The 22,921-nt window shown below is 32.8% G+C and overlaps 1 protein-coding gene across 1 annotated transcript; it reads left to right on the top strand.

Annotated features, from left to right (window-relative positions):
- The first annotated feature begins 613 nt into the window (after positions 1–613).
- Positions 614–961, top strand: LOC125839012 (non-specific lipid-transfer protein-like). Its single transcript, XM_049518008.1, has one exon. The coding sequence runs from the start codon at positions 614–616 to the stop codon at positions 959–961; it is 348 nt and encodes a 115-aa protein (XP_049373965.1).
- The last annotated feature ends 21,960 nt before the right edge of the window (positions 962–22,921 follow it).

The following is a 22,921-nucleotide window of genomic DNA, read 5'->3' as shown; positions in this document are numbered from 1 at the left end:
ATTACATCTTATTAAATTATATATTATATTTATTGAATTCATATAAAAAATAAATTCATTATACATAAAGTACAATATATGTGTATGATTCATTGTAATTTTTTTTTTTATTAAGTGATTCATTGTAAAATAAATTCAAAAATTCAATGATTCATTATAAAAATAAATTCACTATACATAGTATTTGTTGTTTCTTAATAATCAAATATTAATCACCGTATCTTAAGATTACTTTAATGTTAAATTCAAAATAATTGAATAGTCAAGTTTACTTTAATTACTACATTCTCTCTAGTCAAACAAACCAAGTGAATACATGGCTTCATATTAATGTTAAATTCAAAACAATTGAATAGTCAAGATTACTTTAATTACTACATTCTCTCTAGTCAAACAAACCAAGTGAATATATGGCTTCATATTAGTGTTAATAAATTCAAAATAATTGAATAGTCAAAGATTACTTTAATTACTACATTCTCTCTAGTCAAATAAATCAAGTGAATACATGACTTCACATTAATGTTAAATTCAAAATACTTGAATACTCATCTCTATAAATAGACTTTCTACAATATTCATTCATACATCACCAAGAATTCATAAAAAAAAAATGGCAAAAATTGTTTTAACTTTGTTTGCTCTTGCTCTAATTTTAGGCCAAACAAATGGAGATGTTAACGGAGGTGTTAACTGTGAGAGAGATGTTCTACACTTAGTAAAACCTTGTTCACTTTTTGTACTAGCTCAAGATCCAAAACCTAGTGAAGAATGTTGTGTTGGATTGCAAAGTTTGGCTAAAACAGCCGCTGCCTCACAATCAGACCGCAAAGTTCTTTGCGATTGCATCAAATATCTTGAGAAATTTGGCATTGTGAACTATACAAAAGCTAAACAACTTCCTCAGCTATGTCACTTCACTGCCTTTATGCCAATTGAGCCTAATCCAGATTGCTCCTAGTAGAAACAAAACCATCCAAAGGTAGAAGAACAACGAGTTGGGATGATGCTTTGTTTTCTAATAAAAATAATATTGTTATTTTTGTTTTAATTAAACTAGTCTTTGTGTATACGCTTTGCGCATGATCAATGTTATAGAGAGAAAATCAATATAATTACAAACTTCATTAGCAAAATGCTTATAGATTAAAAAATTTAAATCAAAATCTAATGGTTATAATTCTTGTACAATTAAAAATTCTCACATAAATTGAGATACACAATTACTCCAAGATTAAAACAACTAATAGTGTTGTAAATAAAGTTCTACTCTTATTTGATAAGAAATATTGTTTTAATTAATTATATGACACTCGATAGAGTAATGTAAATACTCAATTAGTGATATTACCAGTGGCGGACCCAAGATTTTTGCTCAGGGGTTCAAAATATAAAAAAGAGGTTCAGGTAGTAATGCACGTGTGCGGTGAGCGTAGTAGCCCTTCGGCATGCTCTACAAGAATCATAAATATTATTTCATTTGGATCATAAAAGTAAAGACTAAACTAATAAAAGATATCGAGGATAAAGATACATTGATAAGAATTTTAGCGAATCGACTGTATTACATAAGTTAATTCCTGAAACACGTGAAAATTAAATGATGAAAAAGGAAGCGAGACGGGGAAGAAAGATATTTACCTTATCATGCTAACTTTAACTTACTTTATCATACCATATTAAACATTTATTTCTACTTTTATCATGCTCCATCGAGCATTCTTAAAATTTCTTGTGGTTTTTTATACTTTTATTTTGTAATGTTTTACTTTAGTTTTCACTTTTTAAAATTTTTAAATTAGTATCCAATCAATCACATATTAATATGAAAATCGTCAAGATTCTCTAAAAATGTGTAAGAATAGAGTTACTAATATTATAATGTATATTCAGAAGATAAATAAATAGCATTGTCAATTGTTTTAGTTCATATAGTTCAATTTACTAGATTAGTCATAATTTGTAAACAAGACAAATAACAAATAAATCAAATAAGTTTCCATCCCTTTAATTAAATTAAAAATATAAAAGAAATTTCATGAATTTTATAAATTAATATTTTTAAAAGGATATTGATGATATTTAAGTTTCTTCATTCAATTACATCTAATTTACCTTTTTTTTTTTAAAAAATAAATTATATTTCTATCTCAATTTCAAGTTAAATATAATTCATCATATTTAAAAGATTTTCTCAAGTTAGTATATGAAAAAGAGTTACGTTGAAACAACATGAATAATAGATATAAAAATAATAATAATAAAAAAAAAGAATGTGTCTAATAAATTTAAACAAAAACAAATTAAAAAAAAGAAATGGAATAAAAGGAAAAAATAATGAAAAAGGAAAAAAAGGTCTAAACCCAAAAGTTTCATTTTCCAAAGCATTAAAAAGAGGGAAAAAATGTTGCCCGTGGGATTCAAACCCACGACCTAGGGTCATATCTTGAACCACTTAACCATTGAGTCAAACCTATACTTTGTTTTAGGGGGTTCATTTTAATATATATACCATTAAAATCAGAATTTGACGTTATATATATAGTGTAATATTTTGACGAGGGGTTCGGGTGAACCCCCTAGGGTCCACCCCTGTATATTACAAATTAAACTTGTGAACACGTGGTTGTAATATCATTCAAGAATTACCTTCTATACCAGAGTGGCAAAATTAAACTCAATCCGTCCAACTTGTTTAAGTTGGGGGGATTGTTGACCCGCTCATTCATTACCTCAACCCATTTCAACCTATCAAAATTTGGGTTGATATGTAACCCACATTGGCTAATGAGAAATTTTATCCAAAAAAAAATTAACTTTTTTTTTCAATTTGATATGTTAAATATAGTCATAATAAAAAAAATAAAATTTATTAGGTACTAAAATAGTTTAAAAGAACAAATACAATAATTAAGCTTAGTAAAAAAATGGATTAGGTTGGGTCTTGACCCGTTATATAACTCATTATCTAACCCATTTTGACCCAATCAACTTTAGATTAGGTTGGATCTTGATCCGATTATTGTCTTAACTCATTATGACCCTCCCAAATTTGTCACAACCCGCTCAATTACCACTCCTACAGTTCTATAGCAGCATAATTATTTATATTTTTATTGGAAAATAATTAAGTCTTGATAGGAAGATACAATAATTAAGTCTGGTTCGCATGTGGGTTTCAGTCGAATTTTATAGATTTTGTTCAAATAATATATTTGTATTATAAATATCAAATTTTAAATCTTATATTATTACTTAAAATAATTATTATAAAATTCAAAACTCATAAAATTTAAATTCTACCTCTATCTATGCAAGCACTAAGTTTCACCACTACTTTCAATACTCCCCTCAAGCTTACAAGTACGATGTTCATTATAACTGATTTAAATTTGTCCTTGGATAATAGGAAACAGACAAAATTTTGGGTCATGGTCAAATTTGACCATTTTCCAAATTTAGGGAAAATATATTTTTGTTTGATATGAGGAAATATTTTCTGATTTTCTCATATTTAATTGATCAAAGTATCTGAAAAAGTTTATATTTTTTAAAAAATAAGTTCCATAAATAATTACATTTTACATTGATTGTGTCATTTCCACCCTCTAATACACCTCATCTTCACTCTACTTTCGTAGCCCCCATTGTCATCACTCTAAACCCCACCCCCACCCCCACCTCCCTGAACACCACCCATAGTGTGGTAAAACAAAACATCAAGAGGTATTTATTATTATTTTTTTGATGATTGTGGTGTCCGATAAGGCTGGTTATCGATCGGTTGACTTCGATTTTAAAGTTTATCGATTTGACTTATTGGTTATCGGTTATGGGTTTATCGATTATTGATCGGTTATCGGTTTAATCGTTAAGAATTGACACAAAAAATCATTGAAAATAACTTAGAAACAAGGTGACAAATTAAATGATCCTTGCACATGAGTTCACAAATTGCATCTTTTCAAAAGCAAACACTTTTACATTGTAGAATAATCAAGAGTTTGAGACAACCATAAATAAAAGTAGTAAACTAAACTCTAAGTCAAGGATTTTATATACAAAATGGTATATATATATATATATAATTATTTAATTTACTACCGGGTTATAGGTTAATTTGTAAAGAAAAAATCTCAAACCATTAGGAACTGTTAGCCTGATAACAAAAATAAATCAAAATAGTTATCAAAACCTCTAAATCAATAACCCATTAGTGATAAATCAATAACTTTTTCCAGTTTTGGTTTCGTTTTGAACAACCCTAGTGTTCGAGCCAGTTTTCGTGCACCTCGACTAATTCCATGAGATATATGTCACCTCCCACCAGCAATAGGTATCAGGTAACTCTGTCCACCAAGGCTAGGAGAGATGAGAAGAATCACCTAGTATTTTTTCTTGTCTCAATTAAGTTTTGAACCTGAGACCTCATGATTTTCAATTACTTCATTGACCACTAGGCTACACCCTTTAATATTTAGTATATTAAAAGTTAGAAGAAAAATTATTGCAGTTCTATGTATGGAAACTTCAAAGTAGGTGCTTGATATTCCTCTCAAAGTAGTTTGACAAATGGCCTTTCCTGACTAGTCAGTTGCCAAATATTTTCCTCAATACTAAATACACTAGTGATGAAATGATTTGTAGCCACAACTTCTGCTACTTAATTCCCAGAAGCACTTTTTTTTCTTCCTAAAACACTTGTTGTCAACCTTATTGACAACCGATTCAATAAGATTTTGCTCCAAATTAAATCACTCAAAATCTTTCTTAACCATAGAGCTTGATTAGTTGCACCAACAACGACGATGTACTCATCTTCTGTAGAAGATTCAGCTACCACTTCTTGATTCTTTGAATTCCGTTATGAGAACATGCCTAAACCAAGTGTACAAGCATATCAGGATGTGATTTTCATATATCAGCTGCGCTTCCTGCCCAATCATTGTTGACACTCAATTTTTGACCTCCACATTATCGATTAATCATCGAGCTTTTTCAATTTCAAATGATTTAAAATAATTAGTTTTATAAAATTTCAAAAAAATAAATAAATATAGTTTGCAAGTCATTTTAAATAGTTGTATCATTTTATAATTTTTAAATAATATATGTGTTTTATAATTATGTATATAATTAATATATTTTAAGAATATTAGAAAATCATCTCAAAAAGATTTTTGCTTTAATTAAGTATTTATTTGATTAGTTTAAGGTATGTTTTTGAGTAAATTTGTTTACAAGTAAATTAATTGTTATATTTCGTTAAGTTTAAGAAGCTCGTTAATTAATTTTGTTTAAATTCGTCTTGATTGAGATTTGGCTGAATTTAACTAATTAAGCTCAATTTGGCTAAGTTCTTAAATTCAATTGGCTATAATTTTAAACAAATGGGTAAAATTTTCAATTCCAATTTTACCTCTCTTATTTAACACTAACCAATTTGTGATAGACTAAACTTGGGCCTAATTCCTAGCCCAATAATAATATCAAATTTCAACCCACTTTTGTTTCCATTCGACCCAGCCCACCATTCTTAATAACATCAGCAATACATACACAACAAACCCAACATACAATACCCACACTGTCCCGACCCCACCTTGTCTTCTTCACGCGTACCAGACACGACCTAGAAGCGAAATCCAGCGAAAAATCCCGGTAAACTCGGAAAATCTCACCAAATCGTAAAGAACCATGACAACGTCAACATTGGCAGCCTTGCCCATACGCCTGTGCTCTTTTTTTTTTCTTCTGAATTTGAAGTAAGGATCAGCCTTTTCCTTGATTTTGAGCAAGAATTTGTGGAAGTTGGTACAAATTATTTAAATTTCAAATTCTTCCTTTCTATCTGATTTCCCCCCTAATCGGTCCTAGTTCTTCTCCTATAAATACCGGTTGTCTTCACGGTTGAAAGGGGGTATTAAGTTTTAGAGAGGAGAAGTTTGAGAGAAGAGTTGAGAGAGGGAGAAAGAAAGAAAGGGATTTTTACCTTCTGAAAACAGAGATCACAGTGGTGTAGAAGTTCTTCGTGGTTAATCTCGAATCCCAATCGCTGCCCAAAAAAATGCCAAAGTGATGAAAAAGTCTTGAGAAGCTGACTTACAGGTCAAGGAAGCTGAAACATAAGTCTCAGAAAATCAAGAAGTGGACTGTACACACTAAGTATACACTGATATACAGGTTGAGTGCAACATATAAATGTGCAAAAAAGTTAAAACAGGTGCATGAAAGCTGAATTAGGTTTCATACACTTAGTGTATAGTTGAATATACAAAAAATGGGCTAAAATATAGCCTATATACATGAGTATACGCTCATTGTATATGCAGATTTTGAGGGGACGGAAATGGGTCAAAGCCCATCTTTTGCACAATAGGTCAAGGTGAAAATGGGAAAAAAGGCCCACAAAATTTGGGAATTTGGGCAAAAAGGCCCACATTCCAACTTTCTTACTTTACTCTTATTATTATTATTATTATTATTTGTATTAATTCTAACTCTTTTATTTGATTTGGTTTAACTTAATTAAATTCCTAAAAGAAGAACTAATAAAATTTCATTTTTAATCAACTCTTATACCTTTGTTGAATGTCTTTAGTCAAAACTTTTTATTTATTTTTCAATTAATAAAAAATAGTTTTCATAGTTTAATCGACAAAATTGGTTAAAATTATTATTTCTAAAAAGATTCAAATAAATTATAATCACTTGTGATTCAATTCAAATATTTCAATTAAGGCCCCTTTTTTCAAAAAAAAAAAGATGTTCTTTATTTGACTATTTTCTCAAAGTTAATCAAATATTATAAATTATTATTCTAAATCATTTTTCCTATAAATAGTCAAATATTTAATCTAAGTCGTAGGGTAACCACATGTTAGCAGACGCTTCAAATGCCTTAAAAACCTTCTTAAAGTGTAAACAAGAACCTTTTATCCATTTTCTCTAAATTTATAAAGATTTAATCTGTTAAAATCTTTTTAAATTAAGTTTTCTTAATTTCTTTAAAAAATTAAGTGGCGACTCTTTTTCTAAGTATTTTTGTCAAATTATTTTATACTTAGAACATTTCAAAAAATGATTTTTCTAAGATAGTAAAATTACGGCATAACAGTAATGACGACTTCGCTGGAGATTTAATAGGTTATAACCATAACAAACTTTGGTTAATTATTAAGGCTTTAACGTATGTATACTTGTTTGCTTATTTTACACGCCTAATGTTTTATTTTTCATGCGTATGTGATATAAACTGTTTATTTGTTATTGTTTTTCATAAATTGTATATTTGTTACTGCTTTATAAACTGTCATTCCATCATACTTTCTCCAATTTTGGAAAATTCACACAATCACACGTACACGCGATATGTGTTTTGCGCACCAGCAAATTTCTTTCAAAATCCCAAAAGTTAGGAGAGTTAGCATATGTGCGGGGTATCCAGATCTTTTTATGCGTGACCGCATAGCCTTGTCACTCGAGTTGTCCACTCGGGAACCTTGTGTCTAGTAAACCCACTCTTAGTGAACTAATGTAGAGCGAAACCAAATCCCTCAATTTAGTGCATTGAACTAAAATGACCCAACACCCAAGTTGTGTTGGGCCTATAGAAAGACCACCCTAAGTCCAAACTGGCTGTGCGTTCATACTTATGTGTTTCAATTTGAAGAATGTATACGTGGTTTAAAAAATCATTGTCCCACGAGTAAGAGGTAGATTATAGCTTATTCTAGTTGAAGAAATAGTTTTACAAGCTACTAGTCCATCCAAAGGCATTGACACCCGGAGACGACAAGAAGCTCGAGAGAGAAAAACCTTCCATGGAGGCATAGTTTAAGATTGTCTTGTGTGAGACGGATTATTTGTATCCCTTTTCCTTTTAATGTATTCCCATTTAGTTTATTCACAAAGTTTGTATAAATTTGGGTTTTGGGACAATGAGATGTTTCAAATGACGTTATACATGTTTCGAATCGTTAGGCCTACCCTTAGCACAAAAGCGTCACATATTTGTTTAGAACGCGCAATATTTGCTTATGTGTTATAACTGCTTGTGTGAATATGTTGCTTTATTTGGAGATATTCTAGCTTACTTATCTTTGAATTGTTCTTAGAACCCCTAAACACAAATATCAAGTCACTATCGAAAGTGCGTCCAAATACTCTTCGAGTCTTTAGTTTTCCTAAAAAATTCAAACTTCATCTTTCAAAAAAGGTTAACCCTCTTACTCAATTTGAAAAAAGATTCAAGCAGGTCGAACTACGTAGAACCTGAATTCTCCTCCATGAGATACGTAGGTAGTCTTTCAAGACTCGATCCGCATCTTTGAAAAATTCTATTTTTTTCGCTCTCTCAAGCAAATTAAAGTTTCCTCTCAATCAAAAAATGAAAAGTATGTCAATTACAGATACAAAATGCCATTGACTCCACACAAGTCAACTTTTCAAGAATACTGATTTGACCAAAATAACTGTGAATGACCTTATCATTGTTGAACAGAACAAGATGATTGCACGATTGTTCCAACAGATTGCTGAAATGAGGGCTAAAATGGATAAGACCCGAGATTTGACAAATCTCGCTATCATTTCCAACACTCCTATTCTAGACAATGGAAGACCTCCACTCCATTTTCTTATTTTATATCCAACACCCGAATATTTTCCAAATAATTCATCCCCCGCTATGATTCCAAAACCACCCATCATCTACCCAACCATACCTAACCCATATCACGCTAGCTCTTTACACCAAAAGCTACCTAATCCTCAAAATCCAAATACTGCCAATCTCCAAAATTTTCCTCTTATTGTTCAAACTCCTACTCAAATTGTCCAAAATTCACCTACCACTCAACCCATACCTGTAAAATTCGCTTTTCATATTCCAATATCACCTGAATCATACCCTCCATTGACCACACATTTTAAACCCGATCATTATGAAATAAAGGAAAATGAGTGGGAGGTCATAAAAGGAAAGTCTGAGCAATGCATCAGAGAGGAAGTTGTGAATGTACTAAAGGACTTGCAATACACCCCAGACATTGTGGGGTTGAATTATGAAGATTTATGCATTCATCCACATTTGGATTTCCCAAAAGGTTTTAAAGTGCTAAAATTTGATACTTTTAGTGGAGTGGAAAGTCCTTTTGCTCATTTGAGGGCTTATTGCAACCAATTTGTGGGAGTTGGAAAAGACGAGGCTTTGATAATGCGGCTCTTTAGTCGAAGCCTAAAATGAGAAGCTTTTGAATGGTATATTTCCCAAGAAATGAAACAATGGCCAAGTTGGAACGCTTTGGCTAAAGACTTCATTAAAAGGTTTGGTTACAATGTAGAATTCATTCCCGATCGATACTCTTTAGAGAGAATCAAACAGAAGTCTTGGGAAAGCTATCGAGAATATGCCTACCGTTGGAGAAAATAGGCTGCAAGGGTTAGACCTCCCATGACTGAGAAAGAAATTATTGAAGTCTTCGTACGCAATCATGAGCAGGAGTACTACAATAGGATGTTTGTCATTTCAGGAGGGAAGTTCATTGAGATAGTCAAAATTGGTGAAGATATTGGAAACGGTCTCAAGACCGGAAAGATCATCCGAATGACTCCCCAAGATGAATCCTCGAGACCATTGAGGAGGAAAAGGGAAGATGTTTCCTCTATCTCATTTGAACTGAGCAAAAAATCAAAAAGGAATGTCGGTCTCAATGTACAAAAGTTTTTACTATCCAAAACCTACCTCTTAGCTTCGCAAAATCCTTACCTCATCCAACCAAATTACTAAGCTCCACCAGTAAATTAACCATATTACCAAGCTCCACCACCAAATTATCCAAATTACCAAGCTCCCCCACAAAATTATCCAAATTACCAGGCTCTATTGCCAAATTACCCAAATGTTCAATCAAGTTACCAAGCTATATTGCCGAATTACCCAAATGCTCCTCATATCTACCAAACTCCACAATACCCAAATTTTCAAACACCGACACATACTCGCCAAAATCCTTCAATTTATCTTCAAGTACCTCCATCTCCAAGAAATAATCTTCCTCGTCCAAAATGTGAGAAGAAACATTCTCGTGTCTTTACTCATTTGATTGAAAGTTGAACCCAACTCTTTGAGAGATTAAAAACAGCTGATCTAATACAAACAATTGACCCAAAAGATGTTAATGTCAATTCCAGACATTACATGTCTGACCTTCATTGTGCTTACCATTCAGGAGCTATCGAACATACCACTGAAGATTGCATCAACTTGAAGCATAAAATTCAAGACTTGATTGATCAAAAGATCGTAAATCTTCAAACTGTCATACCCAATGCCAATACTGATTTACTACTGAATCGTGGAAAGCTTACCATTAACATGGTTGAGGTCAAAGAAAATTGGTGAGAGGATAACTATAATCCCAACCAACCCAAACAATCTTGAGAAAGTTGTAGCTTCTCTGAGCATAATTGAGAAATCCAAATTTGTGGTCATGGCACCACATCAAGCTTTTGCTTTGGCGCCAAAAGATGATCAGAACACGAAGGAAATTAATCGTGTGTCATCAAAGCCTTTGCCTCATTTGTATCTGCTTTTTCTGATAGAGGAATATGCCAATGATAACAGTCTTGGAGAAGAAATTGGGGATCTTTTCGAAGAATGTGACGTTGTGCTGGAGGAATTGTTCGAGACATCAAGCATACGAGACGTCGAGCCAATGGGCTTCCATGCCACTCTTGATTCCTTGCTCATCTTGATAGACAAAGATGAATTTTATGTCATTCTAAAATCGGTGGTAGTCCGAATGAGGCTCGGGACCCACCTTTTATGTCATTTTTTAATTTCCCTCGTAATATTTTGAAAATGGCAAAATGGTCCATGGTCATGGCCAAACTTCGTATTTCCTCATTTTCAATGAAAGCCTCTTCTATTGCGAAAATTTATTCCACTTGCTTTAATTTTAAAAATAATTTCACATCTATCAAGGTCGTGTCATGTCACAAGTTGAATGAACAAATGAGCTAAATGACGATGAGTTAGAAAGAGATCATGATACTCGAAAACCTTGTCAAAGAATTGAAACAATTCGAGGATCAGGATAAGTCAAATCTGCATGACATTGAAACCAAATTTAGAAAGGATGACTGTGTCAAAGAGGCCAGAATCGAGATCCATCTGACAGAAGCTTAGAAAAAAAAAACTCAACAATTTACTTATGCAATACATGATACATTTGTTTGATGACATGTCGTGGTTGAGCACATTCAATTATCTCACAAAGTGACCAGTCAACTCAGGTGCTATCAAGAGATACTATATTTGGAGATTCAGAATTTCTTATATTTCTTTCCCTGTAATCGCATTATTTGCTTGTAATCATCTTATGCTAGAAAATTATCTCTGATTTAAACTACGTTCGACCAGAATTCTCAAGAATGAGATATGTAGGAGCCTATCTCGGCCTCAGTCGTTTCCTTATTAAAATTTCTTATTTTTGTTAATCCTCGAGGGGGAACTACGTTTGACCTGATTCCTGCCTCAACGGGATACATAGGCGCCATAATGATTCGGTCATATCTCCCATAAGATTTCTATTTTTCTTTACAATAGAAATAGGGTCAGAATTTTTGAGAGGAACTAAAAAATTCTCAAGAAGAGCATCTCTCCAACAAGTCAAGACTTAAGATACATTCTGAGTTGCAATTGGGACAAAATTTTTGAGGGGATCTCAAAAATTCTACAAGTCATATATCAACAGTTCGAGATACGCTGAGACATCTAATCGGGACAGACTTTTTGAGAGGGATTAAAAAATTCTCAAGAATAGGCTAAAAAATGCTTAAGAAGAGGATCTCTCCGACAAGTCAAGACTTTAATACAGTGTGAGTTGCAACTGGGACAAATTTTTTGAGGGGGTCTGAAAAATTCTACAAGTCATATATCAATAGTTTGAGATGCTGTCAGATCAATTCCCATTCATTCTTTAATGGAATACGGAACGGGCAGAACTGTGGCTCTCAGGAATGGACGATAGCCTATGACTAAAAGCGTCGACTATCTATGAATGACCAGGATCGGAATGCCAATCGACGCTGAGACATCTAATCAGGACAAAACTTTTGAGAGGGACTAAAAATTCTCAAGAACAAAATCTCCAACAAGTCAAGACTTAAGATACATTGTGAGTTGCAACTGGGACATAGTTTTTGAGGTGGTCTCAAAATTTCTACAAGTCATATATCAACAGTTCGAGATACACTGAGATATCTAATCGGGACAAAAATTTTGAGAGGGACTGAAAAATTCTCAAGAAAAAGATCTCTGACAAGTAAAGACTAAAGTCATATTGAGAATTGCAACTGGATAAATTTTTTGAGAAGATCTCAAAAATTCCATGAGACATTTATCGACAGCTTAATATATTCCAAGACATCTAACTGGGACAAATTTTTTTGAGAATGGCCTCAAAAGTTTCTTCAAGCATCACTAGAAGTTTGTAGTTAATTTTGAACGTTTCGAGCATGATTAGAAGTTTAAAGCTAACTTCAAATGATCTCTGGCATTGTTAAAGTTCATAGCCAATTTCAGCGATCTCCGACGCCGTTGGATTTCAGAGTCAATTGCACAACTTCCCAATCATAGTAGATTTCAGAATTACCATGTTAGAAATTTCTCAAGCTTCAAGGATCTTTTGAATTCTCCAGAACAAGCTATCGGACACGTCAAAAGTTGAACCAAGGACGTTAATTTAAGTTATGCATGACATGACATGTGATAATGACTTTTTCAAATTGATTTCTAAAAAAAATTAATCCTTTTCCTTAAAGAATTTTCAATATGTCAAGTATTTTGTATAATTTCATCTTATGTCTATCGAGAAGCAACAGGTCACAGTGACCAATTGAACATAACAAGACAAGGAGCAAGTGATTGAATAAGTCAACATAGATTAGTTTGTTTTAGAAAAAATAAACTAACAATTTTTCTGCAGATGTAGGTCTAAAAGATTGCCTCAAGATCATTATATTCATCCGCTCAATAAATACGAAGACGTCAAAAGGGCGAGCAGCGCCCCGAAATTGACAACTTTTCTGTGGATGCAGAAAAGTCATTGAAGTTTTTAGAAGAAAAAGAAACAGTTCAGAATACGAACAACAACACCTCATTCAAATCTCCAACAAAGCATGAGTCACAATGAACACAAAATGTTCAAAGTAGGAACAAGTGAAAGCATTACTCTCAACATGTACAAGCATTTTCAATGACATCAAATTACATTTTTCAGTATCAGGAATGTTTGAAAATATTCACAAATCCTGTCGATATCAGACGTGGTAATGTGAACCACCCGGAGGGATATCATTTTTACCACCCCAAGGGACATTTCTACAGTATTATCAAATAATATAATACCACCAACCAGATGAACAACATCTTCAAATATCGAGAGGGCCATCATCTTCAAATACCGAGAGGGTCATCATCTTTAAATGCCGAGTGGGTATTTGTATTCAAGTCGCCAAGAGGACCATTGCATCTTCAAACTCCGAGAGGACCATCATCTACAATGCCAAGAAGGTCATTACATATTCAAACGCCAAGAGGGCCATTACATATTCAAACGCTAAGAGGGCCATTGAATCTACAATGCCAAGAGGGCCATTACATATTCAAATGCCAAGAGGGCCATTGAATCTTTCAATGCCAAGAGGGCTGTTGCATATTCAAAATGCCAAGAGGGTCATTACATCTTCAAACACCGAGAGGGCCATCATCTTTAAACGCCGAGAGAACCATTGCATCTTCAAATGCCGAGAGGGCCATCATCTTCAAATGTCGAGAGAGACATTGCATTCAAACCGCCAAGAGGGCCATTGCATCTTCAAACGCCGAGAGAGCCATTATCTTCAAACGCCTAGAGGGCCAGCATCTTCAAACGCTGAAATGACCATCATCTTCAAACACAGAGAGGGCTTGCAGCTTCAAATGCCGAGAGGGTCATTGCATTCAAACGTCGAGATGACTATTTCATTTTCAAAAGCCGAGAGGGCCATTATCTTCAAACGCCGAGAGGGTCATTGCATCTTTAAACGTCGAGAGGGCCAACATATTCAAATGCCGAGGGAGTCACCATTGCATCTTCAAATGCCAAGAGGGCCATTGCATCTTCAAATGTCAAGAGGACCATTGCATCTTGAAACACTGAGAGGGCCATCATATATGCAACCGCCAAGAAGGTCATTGCATCTTCAAATGCCAAGAAGGCCATTACATATTCAAACTGCCAAGAGCGCCACCATTGCATCTTCAAATGCCGAGAGGGACATCATCTTCAAACGTCGAGAGGGTCATTGCATCTTCAAATGCCAAGAGGGCCATTGCATCTTCAAACGCCGAAAGGGCCATCATTTACAAGAGTCGAGAGGGCCATTACATCTTCCATTACCAAAAGGGTCATTATATATTCAAATCACCGAGAGGGTCATCCGTATTATATTATCATAGGTGATAATATCATTGCTGAATGGATCAACATCATCCTGCCGATAAACCATCGTCATCGCGCCAAGCAAGCTCGCCAACATCATCCTACCATTGGATCAACATCATCTTGCCAAAAGATCATCAATGTAGCAGCATTTTCTTATCAATCGAGCATCATCATTTTTATCATCAATGTAGCAGCATCATCCTATCAATGAAATATCGTCATCAACAATATTATATTATCGAGAAAGTCATCATCATTGTAGAATCATATCAATTCATTATCTATTGCGTCAAAACCGATAGAGGCTGACGTCAGAATATTTACAAAAAAGAACGTGTGCCGAATACTGTAAAACATACCACTTCTCTATTTAAATTATAGTTTCTACTAACAAGTTTATTTCAGTCTTTGCCGAGAGCATCCAAGAGAATGAATTCTCAAACCAAGCCACATGTGCGAACGACATAAAAAAGGATGCAGCACAACGTGAAACGTTTTCTTAGCAGTGAACTGGGACATAGTCTGAAGAGGAGTATCAAACTCTTAGGATGCGAGTTGAGGAGTGACTTCCACCACAATCAAATCACACCCCTATCAGAAGGCATGCGGGTTTTTCTTTTGGTTTATCAGTTTCAATTTCGCATTCAGGAAACTTTTCACTCTCACCAAAGGAAACTTTCCAATCTGAGTGACAGTACACCAAGAGCTTTGGAAATTATGTCCATGAAAGTTATTAATTATGGGTGTGAAGGGGCCCACATTCATGGCTAAGAGGTTGCAAGCCTCTTTTTCATACTCGACTTACTTGTCACTCCTCTAAAACCAAAGGTTATCTTGCATAATAGATTTCCTTTTCAACCGATCGAATCGAACTACAAATAGCCTGATTCCTTGAGTTGAAGGATATGTAGGCGGGCTCAGTGCTGAAAACTCGGTTGTATTCCGACATCCTCTCTTAAATCTTATTTTTGAGCATTCTGATCTCTTCATAATTCGATATCGAAATAGCTTTCGAATTCTTTCATAATTGTGCATCAAATCAAGCGTATCGAACTACAAGTGCCCTAAATTCTCATATTGCCTGAGATGTGTAGGAAACCAATTTTCGGGGTTCGGCCATAATTCCTAAAGTCCGTACCAAAATCCCTTGTCTAAGAGATGAAGATGTGGTTGGTCAAAATTGGATTCGTCAATTTCATTTGTCTCGAATTTTTTTCGTCAAGCTAAGTCAAATGAGGAACAACTGTTGACACCCAATTTTTGACCTCCACATTATCAATTAATCATCGAGCTTCTTCAATTTCAAATGATTTAAAATAATTAGCTCTGTTTCTATCCGAGGAAAGAGTGTACCGAATCCGCCTTTATAAAATTTCAAAAAAATAAATAAATATAGTTTGCAAGTCATTTTAATTAGTTGTATCATTTTTATAATTTTTAAATAATATATGTGTTTTATAATTAATATATTTTAAGAATATTCAAAAATCATCTCAAAAAGATTTTTGCTTTAATTAAGTATTTGTTTGATTAGTTTAAGTTATGTTTTTGAGTAAATTTGTTTACAAGTAAATTAATTGTTTTATTTCGTTAAGTTTAAGAAGCTCGTTAATTAATTTTGTTTAAATTCATCTTGATTGAGATTTGGCCGAATTTAACAAATTAAGCTCAATTTGGCTAAGTTCTTTAATTCAATTTGCTATAATTTTAAACAAATGGGTAAAATTTTCAATTCTAATTTTACCTCTCTTTTATTTAACACTAACCCATTTGTGATAGACTAAACTTGGGCCTAATTCGCAGCCCAATAACAATACCAAATTCCAGCCCACTTTTGTTTCCATTCGACCCAGCCCACCATTCTTAATAACATCAGCAATACATACACTGCAAACCCAAGATACAATACCCACACCGTCCCGACCCCACCTCATTTTCCTCACGTGTACCAGACGCGAACTAGCAGCGAAATCCAGCGAAAAATCCCAGCAAACTCGAAAAATCTCACCAAATCTCGAAGAGCCCTGACAACTACAACATCGGCAGCCTTGCCCATACGCCTGTGCTCTTTTTTTCTGAATTTAAAGTAAGAATCAGCCTTTTCCCTGATTTTGAGCAAGAATTTGTGGAAGTTGGTACAAATTTATTGAATTTCAAATTCTTCCTTTCTATCTGATTTCCCCCCTAATCTGTACTAGTTCTTCTCCTATAAATACTGGGTGTCTTCACGTTTGAAAGGGGGTATTAGGTTTTAGAGAGGAGAAGTTTAAGAGAGGGAGAAAGAAAGAAAGAGATTTTTACCTTCTAAAAACAGAGCTCACATTGGTGTATAAGTTCTTCGTGGTTAATCTCGAGTCTCATACGCTGTCCAGAAAAATCCAAAGATGAATAGGTCTTGAGAAGCTGACTTACAGGTCAAGGAAGCTGAAACAGAAGTCTTAGAAAATCAAAAAGTGGACTGTACACACTAAGTACACACTGATATACAGGTTGAGTGCAACATATACATGTCCAAAAAAATTAAAACAGGTGCTCGAAAGCCTAATTAAGCTACATACACTTAGTGTACAGTTCGATATACAAAAAATGGGCTAAAATATAGCCTATATACATGAGTATACGCTCATTGTATATGCAGATTTTGAGGGGACGAAAATGGGCCAAAAGGCCCACAAAATTTGGGATTTGGGCAAAAAGGCCCACATTCTAACTTTCTTACTTTACTCTAATTATTATTGTTTGTATTAACTCTAACTCTGTTATTTGATTTGATTTAACTTAATTAAATCCCCAAAAGATGAACTATATTCTTTATGTTAGTTTATTTTAATAAAATTTCATTTTTAATCAACTCTTATACTTTTGTTGAATATCTTTAGTCAAAACTTTTTATTTATTTTTCAAATTAATAAAAAATAGTTTTCATAGTTTAATCGACAAAGTTGGTTCAAATTATTATTTCTAAAATGATTCAAATAAATTATAATCAATTGTGATTCAATTCAAATATTTCAATTAAGGCCCCCTTTTTCAAAAAAAGAAGAAGAAGATGTTCTTTATTGGACTATTTTCTCAAAGTTAATCAAATATTTAATCTAAGTCGTAGGATAACCACATGTTAGCGGGTGCTTCAAATGCCTTAAAAACCTTCTTGAAGCGTAAATAAGAACTTCTTATCCATTTTCTCTAAATTTATAAAGATTTAAATTGTTAAAATCTTTTTAGATTATGTTTTTCTGAATTTCTTTAAAAAATTAAGTGGCGACTCTTTTTTGAAGTATTTTTGTCAAATTATATTATACTTAGAACATTTCAAAAAGTGATATTTCTAAAGATAGTTAAATTACGACATAACAATCATTATCCGAATAACCCTTCAATTGTCCTTGCTCTTCCTCTTTAAACCAAATACTATAGTTCATTTGATATATCTATCAACATTCATTTAGCAACAACATGATCAACTTGACTTGGAGCTTGCATAAACTTCGACAAAAAACTTGTCGCGAACATGAGATCCGGTCTTGTTGCTGTCAAATACAACAAACTACCATTTATACTTCTATAAACTATTGTATGAGCCTTGTCACCTCCTACAAACTTTGAAATCTTTTCATTGTGAAACCAGCGAGGTCTGTACAAGCTTGCACCTATCTATCTTGAACCTTTTATGAATATCTCATGCATATTTTCTCTGAGAATTGAAGATTCCAACAGTAGCTTCCCAAAAAATAATTCATTTCACCCAAATCATACATTTTGAATTTAATCTCCATTTCTTTGCTTGAACTGATTTACCATAGCATCATTGCTTTCTCTTAATAGAAGATCATCAACATAAAGTGACACCACAAGAACATCTCCTTCTTTAGCCTTCTTCACATATAAAGTGCCTTCCTTTTCAATTTATTTGAATCCACAATAAATGAGATGCGCTTGAATCTTATTATATCAGGCTCGAGGAGCCTGCTTAATCCCTAAAATGACTTATCTAACTTGTAGACTTTATCCTCCATTCATGAAACTCGAAAGCCTTTTTGTTGGCCAACATAAGTCTCCTTCTGCTATTGTCCATATAAGAATGTCAATTTCACATCTAAATGATACAACTTTCAATTTGACTGAGTTGCCGAAGCGAATAGAAGTCTTATTGTATCATGTTGTGGAATAGGTGCAAATGTGTCCATAATTCAAACCTGAAACTTGCCCATAATCTTTCACAACAAGCTTGCCTTATATTTATAAAATGGGCTATCTGGATTAATTTTGGTTCAACCCACTTCACCCCTATTACATTTTTGTTTTTGAGTTTATCAATCAACTTTCAAGTATCATTCTTCTCTATTATACCAATCTCCTCCTTCATAGCTTCAATTCAAACTTCATGTCTTGATGCTTCTTGACAACTACAGTAAAACATCACTAAATTAATATGGGTGACATTATGAAATATTATTACTATTTTATATAGGTATTATTTAATCGATAAATAAGAGTTTTTTGAGATTCAATGAAGGCTAATTTTGATTACATCAAAATCATTGTACCTTACTAATTTATTTATCATATTCATTGAATTCAAATAAAAAATAAAATTATTATACATAAAGTACAATGAAAACATCAAAATCATTACATCTTATTAAATTATATATTATATTTAGTGAATTCATATAAAAAATAAATTCATTATACATAAAGTACAATATATGTGTATGATTCATTGTAATATATTTTTTTGTTAAATGATTCATTATAAAATAAATTCATTATACATAAAGTACAATACATGTGTATGATTCATTGTAATATATTTTTTGTTAAATGATTCATTGTAAAATGAATTCAAGAATTCAATGATTCATTATAAAAATAAATTCATTATACATAGTATTCGTTATTTCTTAATGATCAAATATTATTCATTGTTTCTTAAATGTTATTAAAGATTACTTTAATGTTAAATTCAAGTTATTTCTTAATAATCAAATATATTCATGTATCTTAAATGTTATTAAAGATTACATTAATGTTAAATTCAAAATAATTGAATAGTCAAGATTACTTTAATTATTACTATCTCTCTAGTCAATCAAACTAAGTAAATATATGACTTAGTCTGATTGAATAGTTAAATTCAAGTTATTTCTTAATAATCAAATATATTCATGTATCTTAAATGTTATTAAAGATTACTTTAATGTTAAATTCAAAATAATTGAATAGTCAAGATTACTTTAATTATTACTATCTCTCTAGTCAATCAAACTAAGTAAATATATGACTTAGTCTGATTGTGCAATTCGTTTTCACCTTGGTATCAGAGCCTTTACTTACATAAATTAATCAGAGCCAAGATTAATTTATGTAAGTAAAGGTTCCTCATTGTCTTATTGTGCGATCTGTTTTCACTTTGGTATCAGAGCCTTTACTTACATAAATTAATCCTAGCAAATGTATATGAAAATCATTCAAAGTGAAAATGGATCGCACAATCAGACTATGAGGACCCTTTACTTACATAAACTAATCCTGACAGATGTATATAAAAATCCTTACTATCCGGGTCCGCCCTCCTCACGGGTAATCCAACGGATCAATTCAGCGATCTTTCACAACAATGCCTGGATAATCTACGTATGACCTTAATTTGTTTGTTCAAACTATTTTCATGATAATAACATGCACAAATTATAGTAACCTAGTATGTTACAGTTCAACACAAACAATTTAGCCTATCATTTGGGCTTGATACGTAAAAAGAAACAAATACGAAAAGTACCTTAAGACGAACTCCTAGAAGATCAACCAACTTGCAAACTTTTATTCAAAAATTTAGAAAATATTACAAAGAAAATATTAGAGTACAAGAGAGAGAGGGGGTTCTAAAACCTGCTTCTAACTAAACACACTCTGTTCCCTTTTATAGCGCTAAGGGGAATCTTTTTAACGATAAAAATACAAAAAGATATTGACCCACACTTTTATAATGACCACTAATAAAATGATAAGGCTGACACATTCACATGGCATTGCATTATTTTTACTAGTCAACACCACTTTCGGCTTCACTAATATCACTTTATGAAAGTATTTTGGCCTTATTATATGTGGCCGACAACTTTATTAAAGTATCTCTATCGGAGGGGTTTTCATACTTTATTTTTCCCATTGACAGTTGTATTAGCACCATAAGATTCTTCTATTTGTTGTTGATAATTTTGTAAAAGAGCCTCGATGTCGATCTCTTCATTGCTATCAGTATCTTGTCCTTCACCAGCTATGCATGCACCATCATCATCATCATCATTAGTATGGCTAGCTGATGCCATGGAGATATCATCCTTGATTTCAGTATCAAGATTTCACATTAAATCTTTTTTCACTTCTTCCATATGCAAGGCTATTGCTTCTGATTTAGAAATTAGTCATTTCTTCATTTGAAGCTTCCTTGTGATCCTTTTAAATGGACTCAGATCATCTACCACCTGTGGTTCTGATGTAGCAATCATAATATCTGCTAATTTTATCATTTATTGAGTCAAGAATTTCTTGATCATGAACCTTTTCTTCCTAGTCCTTTAGCAACAATTTGCTCCAGAACTTTGTATAAAATGTTCTTTGCAAACATGGAAAGCCCTCAGGAGTAGTATTAACTTTCACTGACCATTTCATGATCCATGGAATAGAGAATTCAATGAAGAAGTGCATTATTGGCATTCCTTCAAAGAAAATATTATTTTCTTGCAAATTTATAATCTTTGGGGAGATATCTACTCATTCTGAATGTAATCTTTTATATGATTCAAGTAAATTTTTTGCTGAAGGACCGTATAACATCCACCATCTGTAAAACCAATTTGGTATATGCCTTTCGAATATATTACTGCATATCTTAATAAATCATGAATGCTTCCTATTATCATTCTCATATAGCAGAGCTTTATTAAAGCCGTCAATGTAATCCCAATAATTATATTTTACTGCAACCTTTTGTTCAGGATGGATATAATCCAATTATTTTAACGGGCTCATACCCAATTCTTCTGGTGCTAAGGTTTTTTTATAATCATTTTAGAAAAGTTATAAACTTTCTTTGTGTTAGCCGGGTAAAAGTGTTGGAACTCACATGACCCTGTGGCTGAGAGTATTATCTCATAATGCATCTTGTATTTATAAACAGTGATGGTATAGGATACTGTATCCAAATATCTGGACATTACCTGCCATGGTTCATTTTTCCATCTCAGGTCACTATTTTCAAGTAGAAGTATAACTTCTCTTTTGTCATTCAAACCAAATACTTCTATATTTTCCTCATCCATGAGGATGGTGGAGTATGTTGGTGGATTATTATCCGACTCCTTTTTGGATTTCATAAAATCCATGAATTCTTTGTACATTGGGTGGTTTATATCAATACACTTGTTCCGCTTGTTGAACTGCTGCTATTAGTTGCTATCAATTGCTTATTTCCATGTTGAACGAGGATATGACCACCTCTTCCTGGATTGGTTCTTCCTCCTCTTCCCCTTCTTGAAGGAGGGGGCCATGATGGTCTTAAGCTCATCCTAAAAAGAAAAATAGAATAAGATTATCAATCTAAGTATTCTCTAGTGAGAAAGTCTGGAATATTATTATCTTCACGCTTTTTATACTATATTTCAAAATCAAATGGCGCTAAAAGGGCTTGCCATCTTGCAAACATTCATTTAGAAACATCACGTTTACAATCTTTGTTAAACATAGACTTAGCTGCCTGGCAATCAAAAACTTTTGATTATAAAGATCACTTTGAAATTTAAGCACACATTTCACTATAGTCAGAATTTCTTTAGTTATAGTGGCATAATTTTTCTGGGTTGTATTCTATTTGCTAGAATAAAATTGGACAATATAATGACGCTTATTATCAGGACAATATTGTGTCAAGACGCCACCATATCCAATAACTGAAGCATCTGTTTCTACCATCTTATCCCAATTTGGATTAGCTAGAGTGAGACAAGGAAGGTTTTTAACCTTTTCTTTAATTCTCTTGAAAACTTCAGTATGATCATTAGACCATGCCTTATGATTACTTTTCAATCTGTCATATAAAATAACAGTATCTTTTGCTAAATCCTTTATGAAAGGAGCAACATAATTAAGACTCACCAGAAATCTCTGCAACTGAGTCTTGTTAGTAATGATATCAGGAAATTTAGAAGCAAATTCAATGCTTCTATTGATAGGACTAATATTACCTCTTTCAATATTATGACCAAGAAATCTAACATTAGTTTTAAACAAAGTCATCTTAGGTTGAGAAAGAACTAACCCATTTTGAGTAATAATCTTTTTAAATAATTCCAAATGTTTAAAATGAGTTTCCACATTTTTAGAAAACACTAAGATATCATCTATATAAGCAATTATAAAATTGCTAT

This window comes from Solanum verrucosum, unplaced genomic scaffold, assembly GCF_900185275.1.
Source record: "Solanum verrucosum unplaced genomic scaffold, falcon-dt-bn FXZP01000163.1, whole genome shotgun sequence".
NCBI classification, from domain to species: Eukaryota; Viridiplantae; Streptophyta; class Magnoliopsida; order Solanales; family Solanaceae; genus Solanum; species Solanum verrucosum.
The sequence above is the reverse complement of the archived record's forward strand: the minus strand, read 5'-3'. Positions and strand labels throughout refer to the sequence as shown.

Excerpts from the sequence above, each read along its gene's own strand:
- LOC125839012 (XM_049518008.1), top strand. The coding sequence starts at position 614 with ATGGCAAAAATTGTTTTAACTTTGTTTGCTCTTGCTCTAATTTTAGGC.